An 18,780-nucleotide genomic window follows, 5' to 3' on the forward strand; every position below is an offset into this window, starting at 1 on the left:
GGTGACAAACGGAAACCATTAGCAAAGTTTCCGTCACCATTCAGAATGGTGATGCAAACGGAAGCTAAGGTTTCCGTTTGCCTTTTCCTTGAGGGGTTCCCCCGACCGAAACCTCAGATGGAACCCCTCAAGGGAAAGACAACGTTGATGTGAACACAGCCTAATTCCTGTAGACAGATGGTCTTCTGCAAATTGTAACTGAAATATGTCACGACGCTGCTCCTGACAGCTGACTCAACCTCTCTAATCTTGGTTTCTCTCAGGGTAAGGCATCATATGAACGAATTTCTCGTCCGTGTAATGACTGTTTTAACAACGGACAGCACACAAACCTATACAATTAAATCAGGCTATTCAAAATAGTTTTTTTCAATGAAGCTCGTGTCTGTTGCGAGAAACTCACAGCATGCCCTATGCTGGTCTGTTTTTAAGGACCTGACTTGCTCTTTGAAGTCTATAGGTGTGAAAAAAATGGACAGCACATCGATGACATTCATGTGCAGTCCATTTTTCATGAATCAGTTGCTACAGAAATGCATTGAAAAAAAGTGAAATCAGGAAGGAGTGGAGAAAAATGGACATGAAAAATGAATGACACGAACAAAACCACAAGGAAACAAACATGAACTTTCATATGGATGAAAAATGCACATTTTTTGCAGACACAAATCTGAACTGCTCGTGTGAATAAGGCCTTAAAGATAGCAGCAGGGAGGGGTAGGTGGTAGTACACGGAAGATCAGAGTGAGGAGAGGGGGGAAGCTTCAACGTGTTCGGGCTGTCAGTATCAGAGTGTAGATAAGGACGAAAGCACAGGGGAGGGATGTGGGACAGATCACACAGGCTGCCAGTTAGGCTATGTTCACACGACATATGTTCAGGATGAAAAATGCACGCAAAACAGCCCCTAAAAGCCTTGCATTTTTGTAGTTGATTTTGAAGGGTATTTTTAAGGTGTATTTTCGAAGCGTTTTTTTAAAATGTCAATAGGAGATTGAAAAATGTAACTTGTAAAATGCTTCAAGAAGTGACATATCCCTTCTTTTTCACGAAGCATATTTTTACAAGGAGTTTTTTTAATTTAGCAACGTAAAATATGCCTTGTATGAACTATACAGCTTATTTCCCAGTGAAATTAATAGGAAGCTGTTTGCAGGCTACCTTTTAAGCCTGCAAAGTGTATTTCAGAGTGTAATATGAGCGATTCAAGTGTATTTCGGAGCATAATATGAGCGTTTTACTCTCCAAAATATGCCTCAAAATATGTAGTGTGAACATGATCTCAGATGCTTTCCCCCCTCTCAATACTCTGATCTGCCATATACAACCTTCTCGGCCTCCCTGCAGCTATTTCAAACACAGAGAAGGGAGAGGGAGAGCAGTTGAGTCCGCAGTCACGAGCAGTTGACTGACAGACTTGAGTTAGAATGTGCAGGAGAGAAGCTGTCTACAGGAATTACGCAGACTACAGCGGACAAATGGTAAGACATTTTTAATAAGTCTGTTTAGAAAGTTGCCTAATTTTGCATGTAGAAAACAAATGAACAATGAAAATAAAAACTTCAGTGCGAAAGTGTCTATAGCCTTTGAGGAGAATCGCAGAATCAATATAATGGGACACAATGAGGCCTCCGCTGATCACACATTTATAGCATATCTAAAGTGACATAAATGTCTTCAATGCGAAAACCCAAGAAAAAACCTGTTGAGCTTTAATTTAGAAGCACAGAACTGCTTCAATATAATTTGTATTTCTTACAGTTAATATCATCATAGAATCATTTCTGACTTTTACATATGCACAGGAATACATATAAAAAGGAAGATTCATTGAGACTGGCGTTTCATACGCCTGTCTTAATATAAAGATTGCTGGAGTGGATGTGCCTAATTTACTAATTAGTGCAAATTTCTTAATAAATTAGGTGCATCTCTGGCTGTCCGTGCGTCAGATATTTAAATTTACTCTAGTTTTGCACTATAATTTATGCCAGTACCACCATCTTCTTCTAAGCTCCCTTTGTGCCATTTCTGACTTTTCTAAGTAAAAAAACCGACGTATAAAAGTTAACAAATTCCCCCTTTTGTAAATGTACCGTCACATTCGGGAATGCCTTCTGTCCATTGGCCTGTAGAGTCACATGTTGTTTTATTGGAGCCTTTTAATTTCCAGCCTTCTGAGCAAGAGAATTCACAAGTGGAGCCAAAGCTGTTCTCAGTCCATGGATGATTGCAATTACATGATCCATTCTGAGGAGTACCGAGCACCTCACATGTTATTGCTGCATAAGAAATAAGTCATTAATATGTTGAACCAATGTCTATGATTTTGCTAGATTCTTGAAAGGGGTCAGAATATATAAAAAGACAGTGAGGTCAAAATAAGCTTAAAACAAAATAAATTAATCAATTCCATGTATAGGAATGATGCAATTGTAGGAAAGAGGGCTGCTATAGGTGAATTGTACCTTCTGATTTGTCCTTTCTCTGGGTGTCATAGGTACCAGACCGAAACACTGGTACTTTTTACACTCTTAGTTCTTATGGGATAATCCTGTTTTTTATATAATTTTCAAGGTATTGTACTTTCCATCACAACTTGCTATTATTATTATGGTTATTCTTCAGTTCCTTGAAAATGTTTTTCAAGGAAGGTACTGTACACCCTAGTTTGTTTGTAAAATATTTGTGGTCAGAAAATTTACCATCCCCTACAATACATTATATTATTTGATACAATCAACGTTTTTTTTTTGGGGGGGGGACAGATTGCTCCGCTAATTATCCTAGATAAATAGAAGCTGTATTTTGCGCTAAAACCAGAATCCGTCAGGTCAGCAGGAATGATGGCTTCGGTGACAGTGGATCCTGCGTGTCCCTGACATGCAGGATCCACTTGTTATCGATTACATTTACGTTATGGACTTAGATGTGATCAATAACAGCTGGATCCTGTGTGTCAGAGACACACAGGACCCGCTGTCAACGAAGCCATCAGTCCTGCAGACCTGACGGTTTCTGGTTTCAGCACAAGATACAGCTTCTTTGTATCCAGGATACATAGAAGCTGTATTTCCAAAAGGAAAAAAATGTTTTATCAAAAAGTAAGTCTATTGTGTCGTAGGGGACCCAGACGGTTCTCAGTTCATCCCTGTCTCATATTGCAGTGCCTCCATATGTGTAACAGCCAAGATGTCGCTAGTGGGGGTCCTAGTACAAAGAGGCTTTGGCGTTCCTCCATGCACTATGTGTTTTCTTTTTATGAATAGACAATTTCTAAATTACAGTCATTGAATTTTCCCATTAAAAGCTGAGCTCTGATTAGTTGCTATAGGCAACAAGGCCAGTTTTTCTATTAGATAGTGTTGATACATGAGTCCAAATATTTCTGCACATGCAACTGGGCTTAAATAAGTGCCAGCTTTGCTCTAGAAAATAATTTGGGTCCTAATGCATGGTCCCCAATCAATAACATGTTTTGAGATTTCTTAATGACGTCAGGAGATAATGAAAGGTAACCCTTCACTTAAGCTGGTCTGTTATACGTTCTATCTGTGCCCATTATTATATAGAAGATTTAAGCTATTAGTAAAGAAAAGCTACCTCACAAGAAATACAAATTACACAAATTTATTTAGCTGGATCTCATACTGACTGTGTTATCCAGGGATCTTTGTCCACAAGGTTTACAAGTAAAGAAACCCTGTCCATGAAGCAAGAAAATGGAATTGGATCCCCAAGAATTGGATATTATTGAGAATTAAAAATGATCTCTGCACATATTGCTCTTAGGGTGTCCGAACATGGTGCGGCTAAGCACCAAAATTGCTGCTTTCCTGAGAATGTGGCTTTACTGCAAATTGCGGCAAGTACAGGTGAAGCATGGTACTTGGTTGCACTGCAATTGCCCCAGTTCAGCCTCATTGTGTACGGGCAACCTAATCATTTTATACTTATATCTTATAAAATGGTACATGAACAGTGATTGTCAGTATTCTGCTATTGGAGCAGAACTATTTCATTTGAATCTTTTTATTTATTAACGTGTCTTCTAACAAAATCTGGTCTGAACGTAGCTATGTGTTTCATTAGATTTGTTCCTACTGCTTTGCAATCCTACCTTCACATTCGGGAATGTCTTCTGTCCATTGGCCTGTAGATCCACAAGTTGTTACATTGGAGCCCTTTATCTTCCATCCTTCCGAGCAAGTAAATTCACAAGTGGATCCAAAGCTGTTCTCAGCCCATAGATGATTACATGTAAATGATCCTTGCTGTGGAGACCCGAGCGCCTCACATGTAACAGCTAGATAGGATAGAAATAATTATGCTCTGATATGATGTAGATAAGTTACAATCTTCTAACTGCTACAATAATGTAAAATATCATTTGTGGTTATCAAGTAAGCGTGAATACTCAAACTTTACATGGACATTCCCATTCATGATAGTGGATGTCACATAACAGGATGACTATGTACAGAAAAGTAAGTCTGTTGATGCTACCATGTTTACCCCAAAGCTTACTGATTGGTAGAGATCCGACTGGTGAGACACTCATCAATCTCATGGACAGGTGATCCACTGAAAAATGGCCACTCACACATGGTCACTTATTCTTTATAGTTAATGAGAATCATGGAAACAATAGAATAGGACACAATAGGGCTTCCGCTGATCAGACAATTATGGCATATATCCGATGTGTTATAAATGTCTTCAATGTGAAAATTCCATTAAAACCTATTGAGCTTTAATTTATGAGCACAGAACTGCTTCAAGAGAATTTAATGTCTTACAGTAAATATCAATATATTATGCTTACCTTGTGCTTATCAAGTAAGCTAATAGGCAAACTTTACGTGGACATCCACAGTCATGATAGTGGATGTCACATGACAGGATGCATTTGTATAGAAAAGTAAGTCTGTTGATGTAACCGTGGTTACCCTAGAGCTTCCTGATTGGTAGAAATCCGACTGGTGGGACCATCACCAATCCCAAGAACAGGTGATTCATTGAGAAGTAGCCACACACGCATGGTCACTTATTCTTTATAGTTAATGAGAACCGCGGAAACAATAGAATAGGACACAATAGGTCCTCCGCTGATGAGACATTTGTGGAATATCCAATGTGCCATAAATTTCTTCAATACGAAAACTCCTAACTCCTAACTGTTGCTGTTAGGGTGCCCATACATGCCGTTGCTTAACCCGGAAATTGCTGCGTGGCTGTGAATGTGTTTTTTTGCAAATTGCAGCAAGTACAGGTGAAGCATTATTCTTGACCGCGCGGCAATGGCCCCGGCTCAGCCACATTGTGTAAAGGCAACATGATTATTTTGGACTTATATCTTATAAAATGATAAATTAACAGTGATTGTCCGTATTCTGCTTTTGGAGCAGAACTATTTAATTTGAATTTTTATATTTGTTAACTTGTCTTCTGAACAAATCTTGTCTGAACGTAGCTAAGTGTTTCATTAGATTTGTTCCTACTGCTTTGCAATCCTACCTTCACATTCGGGTATTTCTTCTGTCCATAGGCCTCTAGATCCACAAGTTGTTACATTGGAGCCCTTTAACTTCCATCCTTCTGAGCAAGTGAATTCACAAGTGGATCCAAAGCTGTTCTCAGCCCATAGATGATTACATGTAAATGATCCTTGCTGTGGAGACCTGAGCACCTCACATGTAACAGCTAGATAGAATAGAAATAATTATGCTCTGATATGATGTAGATAAGTTACAATCTACTAACTGCTACATTAATGTAAAATATCCTTTGTGGTTATCAAGTAAGCGTGAATACTCAAACTTTGCATGGACATCCACATTCATGATAGTGGAGGTCACATGACAGGATATCTTTGTCTAGAAAAGTAAGTCTTTTGATGCTACCATGGTTACCCCAAAGCTTACTGATTGGTAGAGATCCGACTGGTGAGACCCTCACCAATCCCATGGAAAGGTTATCCACTGAAAAGTGGCCACACACCCATGGTCACTTATTCTTTATAGTTAATGAGAATCACGGAAACAATAGAATAGAACACAATAGGGCCTCCACTGACATTTATGGCATATCCGATGTGCTATAAATGTCTTCAATGTGAAGACTTTATCACAGCCTATTGAGCCTTAATTTAGAAGCACAGAACCGCTTCAAGAGAATTTAATTTCTTAAAGTAAATATCAACATACTATGTGAACCAAGTATTTCTGGTTTTCTACATATGCACATGAATACAGATATGGACTTTTGAGAATGTACCACCACATTCAGGAATGCCTACCTTCCATTGGGCTGTAGTGCCACATGCTGTTTGATTGGAGCCCCTTATTTTCCATCTTTCTGAGCTAGTGAATTCACAAGTGGAGCTAAAGCTGTTTTCAGCCTATGGATGACAGCTCCTAAATTATCGTGTTGAGGAGAACCGAGCACATCACTTGTAATGGCTGCATAAGAAGTAATTCATTAACCTGTTTGACCAATGGCTATAATTTTGCTAGATTCTTCACAATGGCCAGGCCATATAAAAAGACAATGAGGTCAAAATAGGCTTAAAACCAATAAAAGGAATCAATTCCGTGTATAGAATTTACATAATTTTTGAGGTAATTAATAGTAAATCCTTCAAACACAATCTGAGCAAAAATCTTTCTGATGATAAAATTACTTAAGATAGCTGTTGCTATCATCTACTATCATTAATCGTGTACATTACCATGAAGAAGTATCTGCATTTTCCTATTTTGATTTTTGCATATTTGTCAGATTTAAAGGAAACCTGTCATGTTAAACATGCAGTCTGAGAGAAACTTAGCCGATTGAAATATACAGTGAAGGAAATAAGTATTTGATCCCTTGCTGATTTTGTACGTTTGCCCACTGTCAAAGACATGAACAGTCTAGAATTTTTAGGCTAGGTTAATTTTACCAGTGAGAGATAGATTATATATATTAAAAAAAAAAGAAAAGAAAATCACATTGTCAAAATTATATATATTTATTTGCATTGTGCACAGAGAATTAAGTATTTGATCCCTTTGGCAAACAAGACTTAATACTTGGTGGCAAAACCCTTGTTGGCAAGCTCAGCAGTCAGACGTTTTTTGTAGTTGATGATGAGGTTTGCACACATGTTAGATGGAATTTTGGCCCACTCCTCTTTGCAGATCATCTGTAAATCATTAAGATTTCGAGGCTGTCGCTTGGCAACTCGGATCTTCAGCTCCCTCCATAAGTTTTCGATGGGATTAAGGCAGGGGTGGGCAAACTTTTTGACTCGCGGGCCACAATGGGTTCTAAAATTTGACAGAGGGGCCGGGCCAGGAGCATTTGGAGGGAGTGTTTGGGCCGGATATACTAAAGCATTAAATGGAGTGTGTGCAAACCTCATAGCACAGTAAGAACACTACAACCCAATTTATTAACTGTCTTTCAAATGTGAAAAATAGCCCTTATCAGTTAATAAATTTGTCTCAAGGAATATGCAAGATATGGCATTTACATACTATTTCGCAGATACTGGGAGGAGGAAATGTAAATAGATTAAAATAACATACGCACTGTGATTTATCAAGAAAAAAGTTCTGTTGACTCTGTAAATTAGCTGCCAACCTCTGAGCCGCCCGTTCTTGTGTTGACTGCTTGCTAGCATAGTTTGCATGCTTCGTGGCAAAGTGACGGCTGATATTGTACTCTTTGAAAACCGAAGGGCTTAATGGTGACGTGAAACGAAGTGAAAATTAAAGTGAAATAAAGAGAAATACGTGCCACATTAACCCCTTAATGACCGGGCCATTTTGCACGTTAATGACCAAGGATTATTTTTTGTTTTTCCACGGTCGCATTCCAAGAGTCGTAACTCTTTTTTTATTCCGTCGACATAGCCGTATAAGGGCTTGTTTTTTCCGGGACGAGTTGTATTTTGTAATTGTACCATTTTTAGATGCTTATAATATATTGATTAACTTTTATTAACTTTATTTTAGGAGAGAATTGAAAATAAGCAGCTATTCCAGCATTAATTTTCACGTTATAAATTTACGCCGTTTACTATGCAGCGTAAATAACATGTTAACTTTATTCTATGGGTCGGCACGATTACAGGGATACCAAATGTGTAAAGGTTTTATATGTTTTTTCTACGTTTGCACAATAAAAACCCTTTTAGAAAAAAATTACTTGTTTTTGCATCGCCGCGTTCCAAGAGGCGTAATTTTTTTATTTTTCCGTCGATGTGGCCGTACGTGGGATTGATTTTTGCGGGACAATGTGTAGTTTTCATTAGTACTATTTTGGGGTACATAGGACTTATAGATGAACTTTTATTTTATTTTTTATGGGGGGAATGGGAGAAAAGAGAGAATTTTGCCGTTGTTTTTTGCGTTTTCTTTGGACGCCGTTCATCCGGCGGTTTAATTAATGTGTTCATTTTATTGGTCAAGTTGTTACGATCGCGGGGATACCATATATGTGTATGTGTGATTTGTTTTGACCGTTTTATTAAATAAAACCACTTTTTGGGGCAAAAAAGTAGTTTTATTTGACTTTGACTGTAATTTTTTTTATTTTTTTTTTCACAAACTTTATTTAACGGTTTTACTTTTTTTTTTTTAGTCCCACCAGGGGACTTCACTATGCGATATGCCGATCGCATATATAATGCTTTGGTATACTTCGTATACCAAAGCATTATTGCCTGTCAGTGTAAAACTGACAGGCAACCTGTTAGGTCATGCCTCTGGCATCGCCTAACAGGCAGATGCTGAAGACAGACCTGGGGGTCTTTGTTAGACCCCCGGCTGTCATGGAAACCCGACGGCGACCCGCGATTTGTTTGCGGGGGCGCCGATCGGGAGACAGAGGGAGTTCCCCCCTCTGTCAAACACATTAAATGCCGCTGTCACTGTTGACAGCGGCATTTAATGGGTTAAACTGCCGGAATCGGCGCGTGCTTCGATTCCGGCAGTTGCAGCAGGAGCCAGGCTGTGTATAACAGCCGTGCTCCTGCCGCTGATCGCGTGGGTAAACTGTCAGTACCCGCGCGATCACAGGACGGATATATCCGTCCTCCTGCGCGAACTAGCAGCTGCAGAGGACGGATATATCTTGGACAAGTTCGGCGGGCCGGATTAAAAAGCCTAACGGGCCGTATGTGGCCCGCGGGCCGTAGTTTGCCCATGTCTGGATTAAGGTCTGGAGACTGGCTAGGCCACTCCATGACCTTAATGTGCTTCTTTTTGAGCCACTCCTTTGTTGCCTTGGCTGTATGTTTCGGGTCATTGTCGTGCTAGAAGACCCAGCCACGAGCCATTTTTAATGTCCTGGTGGAGGGAAGGAGGTTGTCACTCAGGATTTGACGGTACATGGCTCCATCCATTCTCCCATTGATGCGGTGAAGTAGTCCTGTACCCTTAGCAGAGAAACACCCCCAAAACATAATGTTTCCACCTCCATGCTTGACAGTGGGGACGGTGTTCTTTGAGTCATAGGCAGCATTTCTCTTCCTCCAAACACGGCGAGTTAAGTTAATGCCAAAGAGCTCAATTTTAGTCTCATCTGACCACAGCACCTTCTCCCAATCACTCTCAGAATCATCCAGATGTTCATTTGCAAACTTCAGACGGGCCTGTACATGTGCCTTCTTGAGCAGGGGGACCTTGCGGGCACTGCAGGATTTTAATCCATTACGACGTAATGTGTTACCAATGGTTTTCTTGGTGACTGTGGTCCCAGCTGCCTTGAGATCATTAACAAGTTCCCTCCGTGTAGTTTTCGGCTGAGCTCTCACCTTCCTCAGGATCAAGGATACCCCACGAGGTGAGATTTTGCATGGAGCCCCAGATCGATGTCGATTGACAGTCATTTTATATGTCTTCCATTTTCTTACTATTGCACCAACAGTTGTCTCCTTCTCACCCAGCGTCTTACTTATAGTTTTGTAGCCCATTCCAGCCTTGTGCAGGTCTATGATCTTGTCCCTGACATCCTTAGAAAGCTCTTTGGTATTGCCCATGTTGTAGAGGTTAGAGTCAGACTGATTAATTGAGTGTGGACAGGAGTCTTTTATACAGGTGACCATGTAAGACAGCTGTCTTTAATGCAGGCACCAAGTTGATTTGGAGCGTGTAACTGGTCTGGAGGAGGCTGAACACTTAATGGTTGGTAGGGGATCAAATACTTATTTCTCTGTGCACAATGCAAATAAATATATATAATTTTGACTATGTGAACTTCTGTTTTTTTTATATATAATCTATCTCTCACTGGTAAAATTAACCTAGCCTAAAAATTCTAGACTGTTCATGTCTTTGACAGTGGGCAAACTTACAAAATCAGCAAGGGATCAAATACTTATTTCCTTCACTGTAGCTTTCTAAGAAAAGATTCAGTCGAACCTGTAATTTATTGATCTAAATCCCTAAACGCTTAAAATTCTTGTGGGAGGTCATACTTAGTAATTGGCAGCTATTTCTATATTCACACTTTTACAAGGAAGACTGTCAGTCAATGGTTGAGACCGCCCACTGAACTATTTAGCTGTTAGCGAACAGGGATTTGAATAATTAAATTACAGATTATCCTGAATCCTTTTGCACAAAAGTATATATCAATGTGCTCCACTACTCTTGCTCTATAACTTACTGCCTCCAAGACCGATTCAGTTTCATGGTTTCAGTTCTTCAAACAAAATGTAAACAAAGCAAAGTCTGAGCAAACACAAACTTCATTTTTAGATATTAATTTTGATTATTGAAGGAAAAAAGTGTAATGTCCGTGGCTGCGGGCTGTCAGCTCCAACCTCCCCTTGACAACCGCAGCCACTAATCGGCAAGCGCTGGCCCGGCCTCATCCTCAGGAGACGTCCACTCACCTCAGCCGGATCCCGTAGTGTGCGGCGCACGCTCGTGCGCGCTCTTAAAGGGGCAGCACGCACACTGGACCTTGTTGATGAACTTTGACCCGTGAGTACCCTGGACTATAAGTGGGGTCCAGCCCCCTAGTTCTATGCCTGAGCATTGTTGTGTTCCCTAGTTTGTCTATGTGATGGCCTCCTAGTGTGTTTCCTATTCCAATCCCTGTTCCAGTCCCTGTACCTATACCTGTTTCCTGTTCCTGTTCCTAGCAATCCATACCTTCCTGGTCTAGCACTGTGCTGTGACAAAGTCGTGCCGTGCTGCATCCACGTCTGACCTGCTTCACCTCGCCTGACGTCCGCCTGCTGCCTAGTCCCAGCCGAGCCTTCCCTGCTGCTGTCTGAGCTGCCACAGGTGCCTATAGAACTGTAGAACCTCACCTGCTCCCTGTTGGCCAGCTGTCCCTTCTGACAGTACGCTCAGGCCATGGACCCCGCTGGTCGATTCAAGACTATGACGACGTCACAGGAGATGCGAGCGTATATGCTGGACCTCTGGTCTTGACAGGACCAACTCCTTCAGGCATTGAACATTCTTGCATGTCGGCAGGAGGCACAGGCTGCCGTTCCTCCTACTACACCTCCTGGCAATGAGGATCCTCAGACTACACCTCTTTGCAGTATTGACCCACGTGTTTCTTTGCCACTTCCTGACCGCTATTATGGAGTAGCAAGAACCTGTCGTGGTTTTCTTAATCAATGCCAGATACATTTCAGCCTGTATGCTAGGACATTTTCGTCTGATGTTGCCAGGGTCGCTTTCGTCATTTCTCTCCTCACCGGCAAGGCTCTTGCATGGACGAACCCTATCTGGGAGAGACAAGGACTAGAGACCCGCGACTTCCCTGCCTTCCTCCGGACTTTTCACATGGTGTTTGAGAAGCCTGGACAGGTCTCATTTGCAGCGGCCTCTTTGATTAACCTGCGCCAAGGAGACACCTCCGTGAGTGAGTACGCCAACCACTTACGCACCCTGGCGGGAGAAATGTTATGGAACAATGAGGCCCTGGTGGCTGCATTCTGGCATGGACTATCTTCCAGAATTAAAGACGAACTTGCTGCCCAGGATCTTCCGTCTACCCTGGATGACCTCATCCTTCTGTCTGCCCGGATTGATATACGGATCCGTGAACGCCTCCAAGAGGTTCAACGGGAGGGAGCCCTTCCTAGTCTGGTTACTACTTTGCAGCAACCCCTGCTGTCCTCAGATGTCGACCCTCCTAAGAAGTCGGTAATAACGGACCAGTATAAATTATCTACCCAAGAGAGACAACGCAGACGTACATCTGGACTCTGTCTTTATTGCGGCCTCGATGGCCATCTTGTGCGCCTGTGCCCCCAAAAATCCCAAAACCTAGTGTTGCTTGGAGTGACGACCTTGGGTAAAGATGGACTTCCATCTAAATTGTCTATACCTGTGACCATAGTGTCCGGCGAGAAAACACATCAGGTCTCTGCGTATCTGGACTCTGGATCCGCTGCTAATTTCATCCGCAGAGATCTGGTGTACCTTCCGCAATTACCCACCACCCCTCTGGAGAGCCCGTTGACAGTTGCCTCAGTGAATGGACTACCTCTGCCAGACCCAGTTATAGCTGTGACAAAGCCGCTGAGGCTCCAAGTGGGAGCCATTCACTCCAAACTTCTGTCATTCTATGTCCTGCCCAAAGCTGTTAACCCTGTGTTGCTGGGCCTGCCTTGGCTCCGACTGCATGCCCCAGTTCCGGACTGGAATTCTGGAGAGGTATTCCAGTGGGGCGCTGAGTGTCAAGGTCGTTGCCTGGTGCGGATTCGTTCGGCTCAGCCTTCACTGCCTCGGTCATTGGCAGGATTGCCGGGTCATTATGCTGCCTTTTCGGACGTCTTTAGCAAGAGGGAGACAGAGACATTGTCCCCACATTGGGCGTATGACTGCCCTATTGAACTGATTCCTTGTGCATTCCTTCCCCGTGGTAGGATATATCCTCTCTCCTTGCCATAGACTCTGTCCATGTCCTCCTATGTGAAAGAGAACTTAGAAAGGGGCTTCATACGAAAGTCTTCCTCCCCGGCAGGAGCCGGGTTCTTCTTCGTCAAAAAGAAAGATGGCTCACTTCGTCCTTGCATCGAGTACCGTAGTCTCAACCAGATCACGGTGAAGAATAAATATCCGTTGCCACTAATCTCTGAACTGTTTGATCGTATACGTGGTGCAAATTTTTTTTCTACACTAGACCTGCGTGGGCTTACAACCTAGTCCGGGTTCGCGAGGGTGATGAATGGAAGACTGCATTTAACACCCGTGATGGACACTATGAGTATCTAGTAATGCCCTTCGGCCTGTGTAATGCTCCCGCGGTCTTCCAGGAGTTTGTGAACGACATTTTCCGTGACCTCCTCTATTTTTGCGTTGTAGTCTACCTTGATGACATCTTGATTTTCTCCCCAGATCCTATGATGCACCAGAGACATGTCCGTCAGGTTCTGCTACGGTTAAGGGAGAATCGTCTGTATGCCAAGTTGGAGAAGTGCGTATTTGACAAGGATGCTCTACCCTTCCTGGGCTACATAGTCTCGAATCGTGGTCTCGAGATGTACCCTGAAAAGGTAAAGTCTGTCCTGGAGTGGCCACGCCCTCAAGTCTTGAGCGCCATACAGCGCTTTTTGGGATTTGCTAATTTTTACAGGCAGTTTATTTCGTATTTCGAACTTCTCCTCACTGACTTCTCCCATTTCTAGTCCGCATTCAATAGCCTGAAGAGTGGCTTCACGTCAGCCTCTATTCTCCATCATCCAGATGTCTCTCTGCAGTTCTCGTTGGAGGTGGACGCATCCTCTGTCGGTGCTGGTGCACTCCTGTTCCAGAGAGGTCCCAAGGGCAAGTCAAGGGTATGTGGATACTTTTCCAAGCTCTTCTCTTCCGCAGAACGCAACTACTCGATTGGGGATCGGGAGTTACTGGCCATCAAATTGGCTCTGGAGGAGTGGAGACATTTACTAGAGGGCGCAGCTCATCCAATCTTGATTTTTTTACAGACCACAAGAATCTGACCTACCTCCAGACGGCCCAACGGCTGAACCCTCGTCAAGCCAGGTGGCCACTATTCTTTGCAAGGTTTCAGTTTGAGCTTCATTATCGCCCGGCCGACAAGAATGTGAGGGCCGATGCCTTGTCCAGGTCTTTTGAGACAGAAGACACCATTGAGAGTCCACAGAACATTATTGACCCACCTTGCATTGTCTCGGTCAATCCCCTGCAAATTTGGGACATTCCTCCAGGGAGGACTTTTGTGCGCCTGGTTGATCGTGGAAGAATCCTCCGCTGAGGACAGTCCTCTAGACTGGCAGGTCACGCGGGGTTACGTAAGAACCGGGATTTGATTGCTCGCCATTTCTGGCGACCCACAATGCCCAAGGATATTGTGGACTTCGTTTCTTCCTGTGCTGTATGTGCAGCCAACAAGGCCACCCACTACAGACCTGCTGGTCTGCTCCAGCCATTACCTGTGCCCAATGCTCCCTGGCAGCATATAGCTATAGACTTTATCACGGACCTGCCTCTCTCTGCTGGATGCAGTGCTATCTTGTTGGTGGTGGACCGATTCTCGAAGATGGCCCACTTCATTACTCTGACGGGTCTTCCTTCTGCTCCTCAGTTGGCCAAGTTATTTATCCAACACATCTTCCGCCTGCATGGCTTGCCACAGCATATTGTGTCTGATCGGGGGGTTCAGTTAACCTCGAGGTTCTGGAGAGCCCTCTGCGGACTTCTTGGCGTGAAGTTGGACTTTTCCTCTGCCTACCATCCTCATTCTATTGGTCAGGTTGAGAGGATCAAGCAGATTTTGGAGAACTATCTACACCACTTCATCTCCAAGTAGCATGATGACTGGGTGCAGCTGCTCCCTTGGGCGGAGTTCTCCTACAATAATCACACCAGCGAGTCTACTAGGAATACACCGTTCTGCATTGTCTACGGCCAGCACCCACAAATTCCTCTCCCGGTGCCTGATACATCCGAGGTACCTGCAGCTGACTCCACGTTTAGAGACTATTTGCAGATCTGGCAGCAGACTCGATCCTCCATCCTAATGGCAGTGGACCGCATGAAACGGAAGGCTGACACAAAGAGAAGAAAGCCTCCTCAGTTTCTTCCTGTCACTAAGGTCTGGCTGTCGTCCAGGAATATCTGACTGAGGGTGCCGTCATGTAAATTTGCCCCCAGGTTCCTCGGACCATTCGAGGTCCTGCAGCAGATCAACCCTGTCGCCTACAAGCTTCGGCTGCCTCCTACCCTCAGGATTCCCGACTCCTTTCATGTCTCCCTCCTGAAACCAGTGATCCCGAACCGCTATTCCAAGACTCCCAGCCCTGCGGTTGCCTCCAGCAGCCCTTCAGACATCTTTGAGGTCAAGGAGATCTTGGACATCAAGATAGAGAGAGGAAAGACTTTTTATTTGGTGGATTGGAGGGGGTTTGGCCCTGAATAGAGGTCCTGGGAGCCAGAGGAGAACCTCAATGCCCCTACTCTTCTAAAGAAGTTTCTCTCTCGCTCTGGTCCCAAGAAGAGGGGGCATAAGAGGGGGGATACTGTAATGTCCGTGGCTGCGGGCTGTCAGTTCCAACCTGCCCATGACAGCCGCAGCCACGAGTCGGCAAGCGCTGGCCCCAGCCTCTTCCTCAGGAGACGCCAGGGCTCACGTCCACTCACCTCAGCCGGATCCCCTTTAAGAGCGGGCACGAGCATGCGCGCACGGACCTCGTTGATGAACTTTGACCCGTGAGTACCCTGGACTATAAGAGGGGTCCAGCCCCCTAGTTCTATGCCTGAGCATTGCTGTGTTCCCTAGTTTGTCTATGTGATGGCCTCCTAGTGTGTTTCCTGTTCCAGTCCCTGTTCCAGTCCCTGTGCCTATACCTGTTTCCAGTTCCTGTTCCTAGTAATCCAAACCTTCCTGGTCTAGCACTGTGCTGTGCCAAAGTCGTGCCGTGCTGCATCCACATCTGACCTGCTTCACCTCGCCTGACGTCCGCCTGCTGCCTAGTCCCAGCCGAGCCTGCCCTGCTGCTGTCTGAGCTGCCACAGGTACCTATAGAACTGTAGACCCTCACCTGCTCCATGTTGGCCAGCTGCCTTACCGCCAAGGTGGTACGGCCCAGTGGGTCCACCGACCCTTTGTGACAAAAAGTTATTTAACACCTAACGTATTTTCCGGACTATAAGACACAGTTTTTAGCAGGAATAAATCCTGTTAAAAAGTCCCTGAGTCTTATAGTCGGCAGTCAAGGGACCCGGCTGTGGCTTCCTTACTTAACCCCTTCCCAACCCATGCTGTGCCGGCACTTCATGGAGCGGGGAGGGGATGATGTTTGGAGTGGAGCGGGTGTCAGCTGTGTTTTACAGTTGACAGGCCGCTCTAACGGCCAGGAACAGCGAACGCGCTGTTCCTGGCTGTTTAAAACATTAAATGCCGCGGTCAATAGCGACCGCGGTATTTATAGGGGTTTTCCCATGAAGGACATTTATGACATATCCACAGGATATGTCAGATAGATGCGGGTCCCACACCTATCTCTAGAACGGGTCCCCTAAACCCCGTTCTATCTTACTCAGCTCCGTTGTCTCCCGGCCACTTCCTGGTTATGTGGCCAGGAGTAACGGAAACAGCGTAGCACTGCGAGCTAGGCTGTGTCCGGAGCTCGGTAGATACGAAAACGTAGATGGTCCAGTTACGGTAACAATGTAACTCACTGAGCTACGCTGTTTCCGAAACTCCCATAGAACTGAATAGTAGTTACGGAAACAGTGTAGCGCGCATGCTACGCTGATTCTGTAACTGCCATTCACTGCTATGGGAGTTACGGAAACAGCGTAGCTCAGCGAGTTACTCTGTTTCCTTAACTAATCCATGTATTGTAGTGTATTGTACCAGCAATCTAACGGTCGCTGGTTCAAGTCCCCTAGGGGAACTAATAAAATGTGTAAAAAAAAAAAAGTTAGATCCATTTTCAGGAGTGTAAAAAAATATTAAACATTCAAAAAACACCTTTTTCCATTTTTCCCCAAGCACAATGTAAAAAATAAAAAAAATAAAGAGAATTGGTATGACTGCGTCCGTAAAATGTCTAACTATTACAATATAGCCTTATTTGACTCGCACTGTGAACGGCGTAAAAACAAAAATTCAAACCCCAGAATCGTTGTTTTTTTGTCACCTTAGTGACAAAAAGTGATTAAAGAAATCATATGTACCAGAAAATGGAGCCAATAAAAACTATAGCTCGCCCCGCTATAAAATAAGCCCTCACACCGCTCAATCGATGAAAAAATATAAAATTTATGGCTCTCAGAATGTGGTGAAACAAAAATATTTTTTTTTTTAACAAATAGCTTTTTCTTTGTAAAAGTAGCAAAATACCATTTTTTTCTTTTTTCTGTTGTCTAAAATCTGGATGCATCTTATAGTCAGGTGCGTCTTATAGTCAGATAAATACGTTACATCACCCATGTGAAAAAGTAATTTCTCCCCAAAACCTAATAATTTATTGAGCACCTTTAATATCAACAACTGCAACCAAATGCTTTCAATAACTGAAGATCAGTCTTTCACATTGTTGCGGATTGATTTTGGGTCACTGTATGTAGAATTCAAGTGTGATGTGATCATTTAGGTATTGACACACCACCTCAATGGTTTTTAGGTCAGGATCTTGACTGGGCCACTCCAAAACTTTAGAGGTATTCCCATAATCAATAATGATCACCTATCCACAGGATATGTAATAATTGTCTGAACACTGGGTCCCCCACTGCTGAGACCCTCACCAATCACCAGAACAGGGGTCCCAAACTGCCTGTTCTTCCTAACTGCTCGACTGCCGTGAAAAGGACATTGAATAAAGCAGTGATCGAGCATTCGTGCTGCCGCTTCATTTAAAGACTGTAGAAGTTACGGAAACAGCCAGTGTTCAGGACCCCCATTGTCGCGATCCGTTGGCGTGCCAGCTGTGGGGCCCCCACTGATCAGACAAATATCACCTATCCTGTGAATATGTGATAATTGTCAATTCTGGCAATATGCCTTTAGGAGAATTATTAAGAGTACATTCTAAACACTATTGTAGTAAAATTAGTAGTATGTCTTTATATGCAGTTCAGTGCCGTTTTGCTGATTATTACAGCTGTATCTTCATGCCGCCTGCGGCTCCCACCCATAGTATGGCCGATGATGGATGAGAATGTCACTAGACACATCACTTTGCATCCTCTTTTGTAACACACTGTATCCAGGAAACTAGCGCAGGCGCAGAGTGTTACAATGGAGGATGCAGAATGACCTGTCTAGAATGCACTCCTAATAATTTTCCTAATGTTGTCACCCCTTTAATTTTTTTTTCTTTAGAGGTGAACTTGCTCTTGTTCTACACACTGTTTGCTTATACAATTTAATTGTGCTTGAGCTTCAGAACACAGAATGCTGATCAATCTCCTTTAAAAGGAAACTTAAAGGGATATCATTGATAATTAGCAATGATCTTATCAGATGTTGCTGTAAGGGTGCCCGTACCTGCCGTTGCTAAACCCGGAAATTGCTGCGTGGCTGTGAATGTGTTTTTTTGCAAATTGCAGTGGTTTTACGGCAAGTACAGGTGAACCACATGGTTCTTGACGGCATAGAAATTCCCCCGGCTCAGCCACATCGTGTATGGGATCCCTAATTCTTTCGTACTTATATCTTTTAAAATTGTAAATGAACAGTGATTGTCAGTATCATGCTTTTGGAGCAGAACTATTTAATTTGATATTTATATGTATCACATCATATATATATATACATATATATATATATATATATATATATATATATATATAT

General features: G+C 43.4%; 1 protein-coding gene across 1 annotated transcript in view; it reads right to left on the reverse strand.

The window, feature by feature from the left end:
- LOC142657927 (E-selectin-like) overlaps positions 1 to 18,780 on the reverse strand; it is a 141,041-nt gene that overhangs the window by 71,072 nt on the left and 51,189 nt on the right. The window contains exons 6-8 of the mRNA XM_075833470.1: positions 5,518 to 5,703; positions 4,121 to 4,306; positions 2,097 to 2,282 (exon numbers count right to left, since the gene is read on the reverse strand). Of these exons, the coding sequence (XP_075689585.1) occupies positions 2,097 to 2,282; positions 4,121 to 4,306; positions 5,518 to 5,703 (558 nt within the window). The remainder of the gene's footprint in view (positions 1 to 2,096; positions 2,283 to 4,120; positions 4,307 to 5,517; positions 5,704 to 18,780) is intronic.

The sequence above is a fragment of the Rhinoderma darwinii genome, chromosome 7 (genome assembly GCF_050947455.1).
Source record: "Rhinoderma darwinii isolate aRhiDar2 chromosome 7, aRhiDar2.hap1, whole genome shotgun sequence".
NCBI lineage: Eukaryota > Metazoa > Chordata > Amphibia > Anura > Rhinodermatidae > Rhinoderma > Rhinoderma darwinii.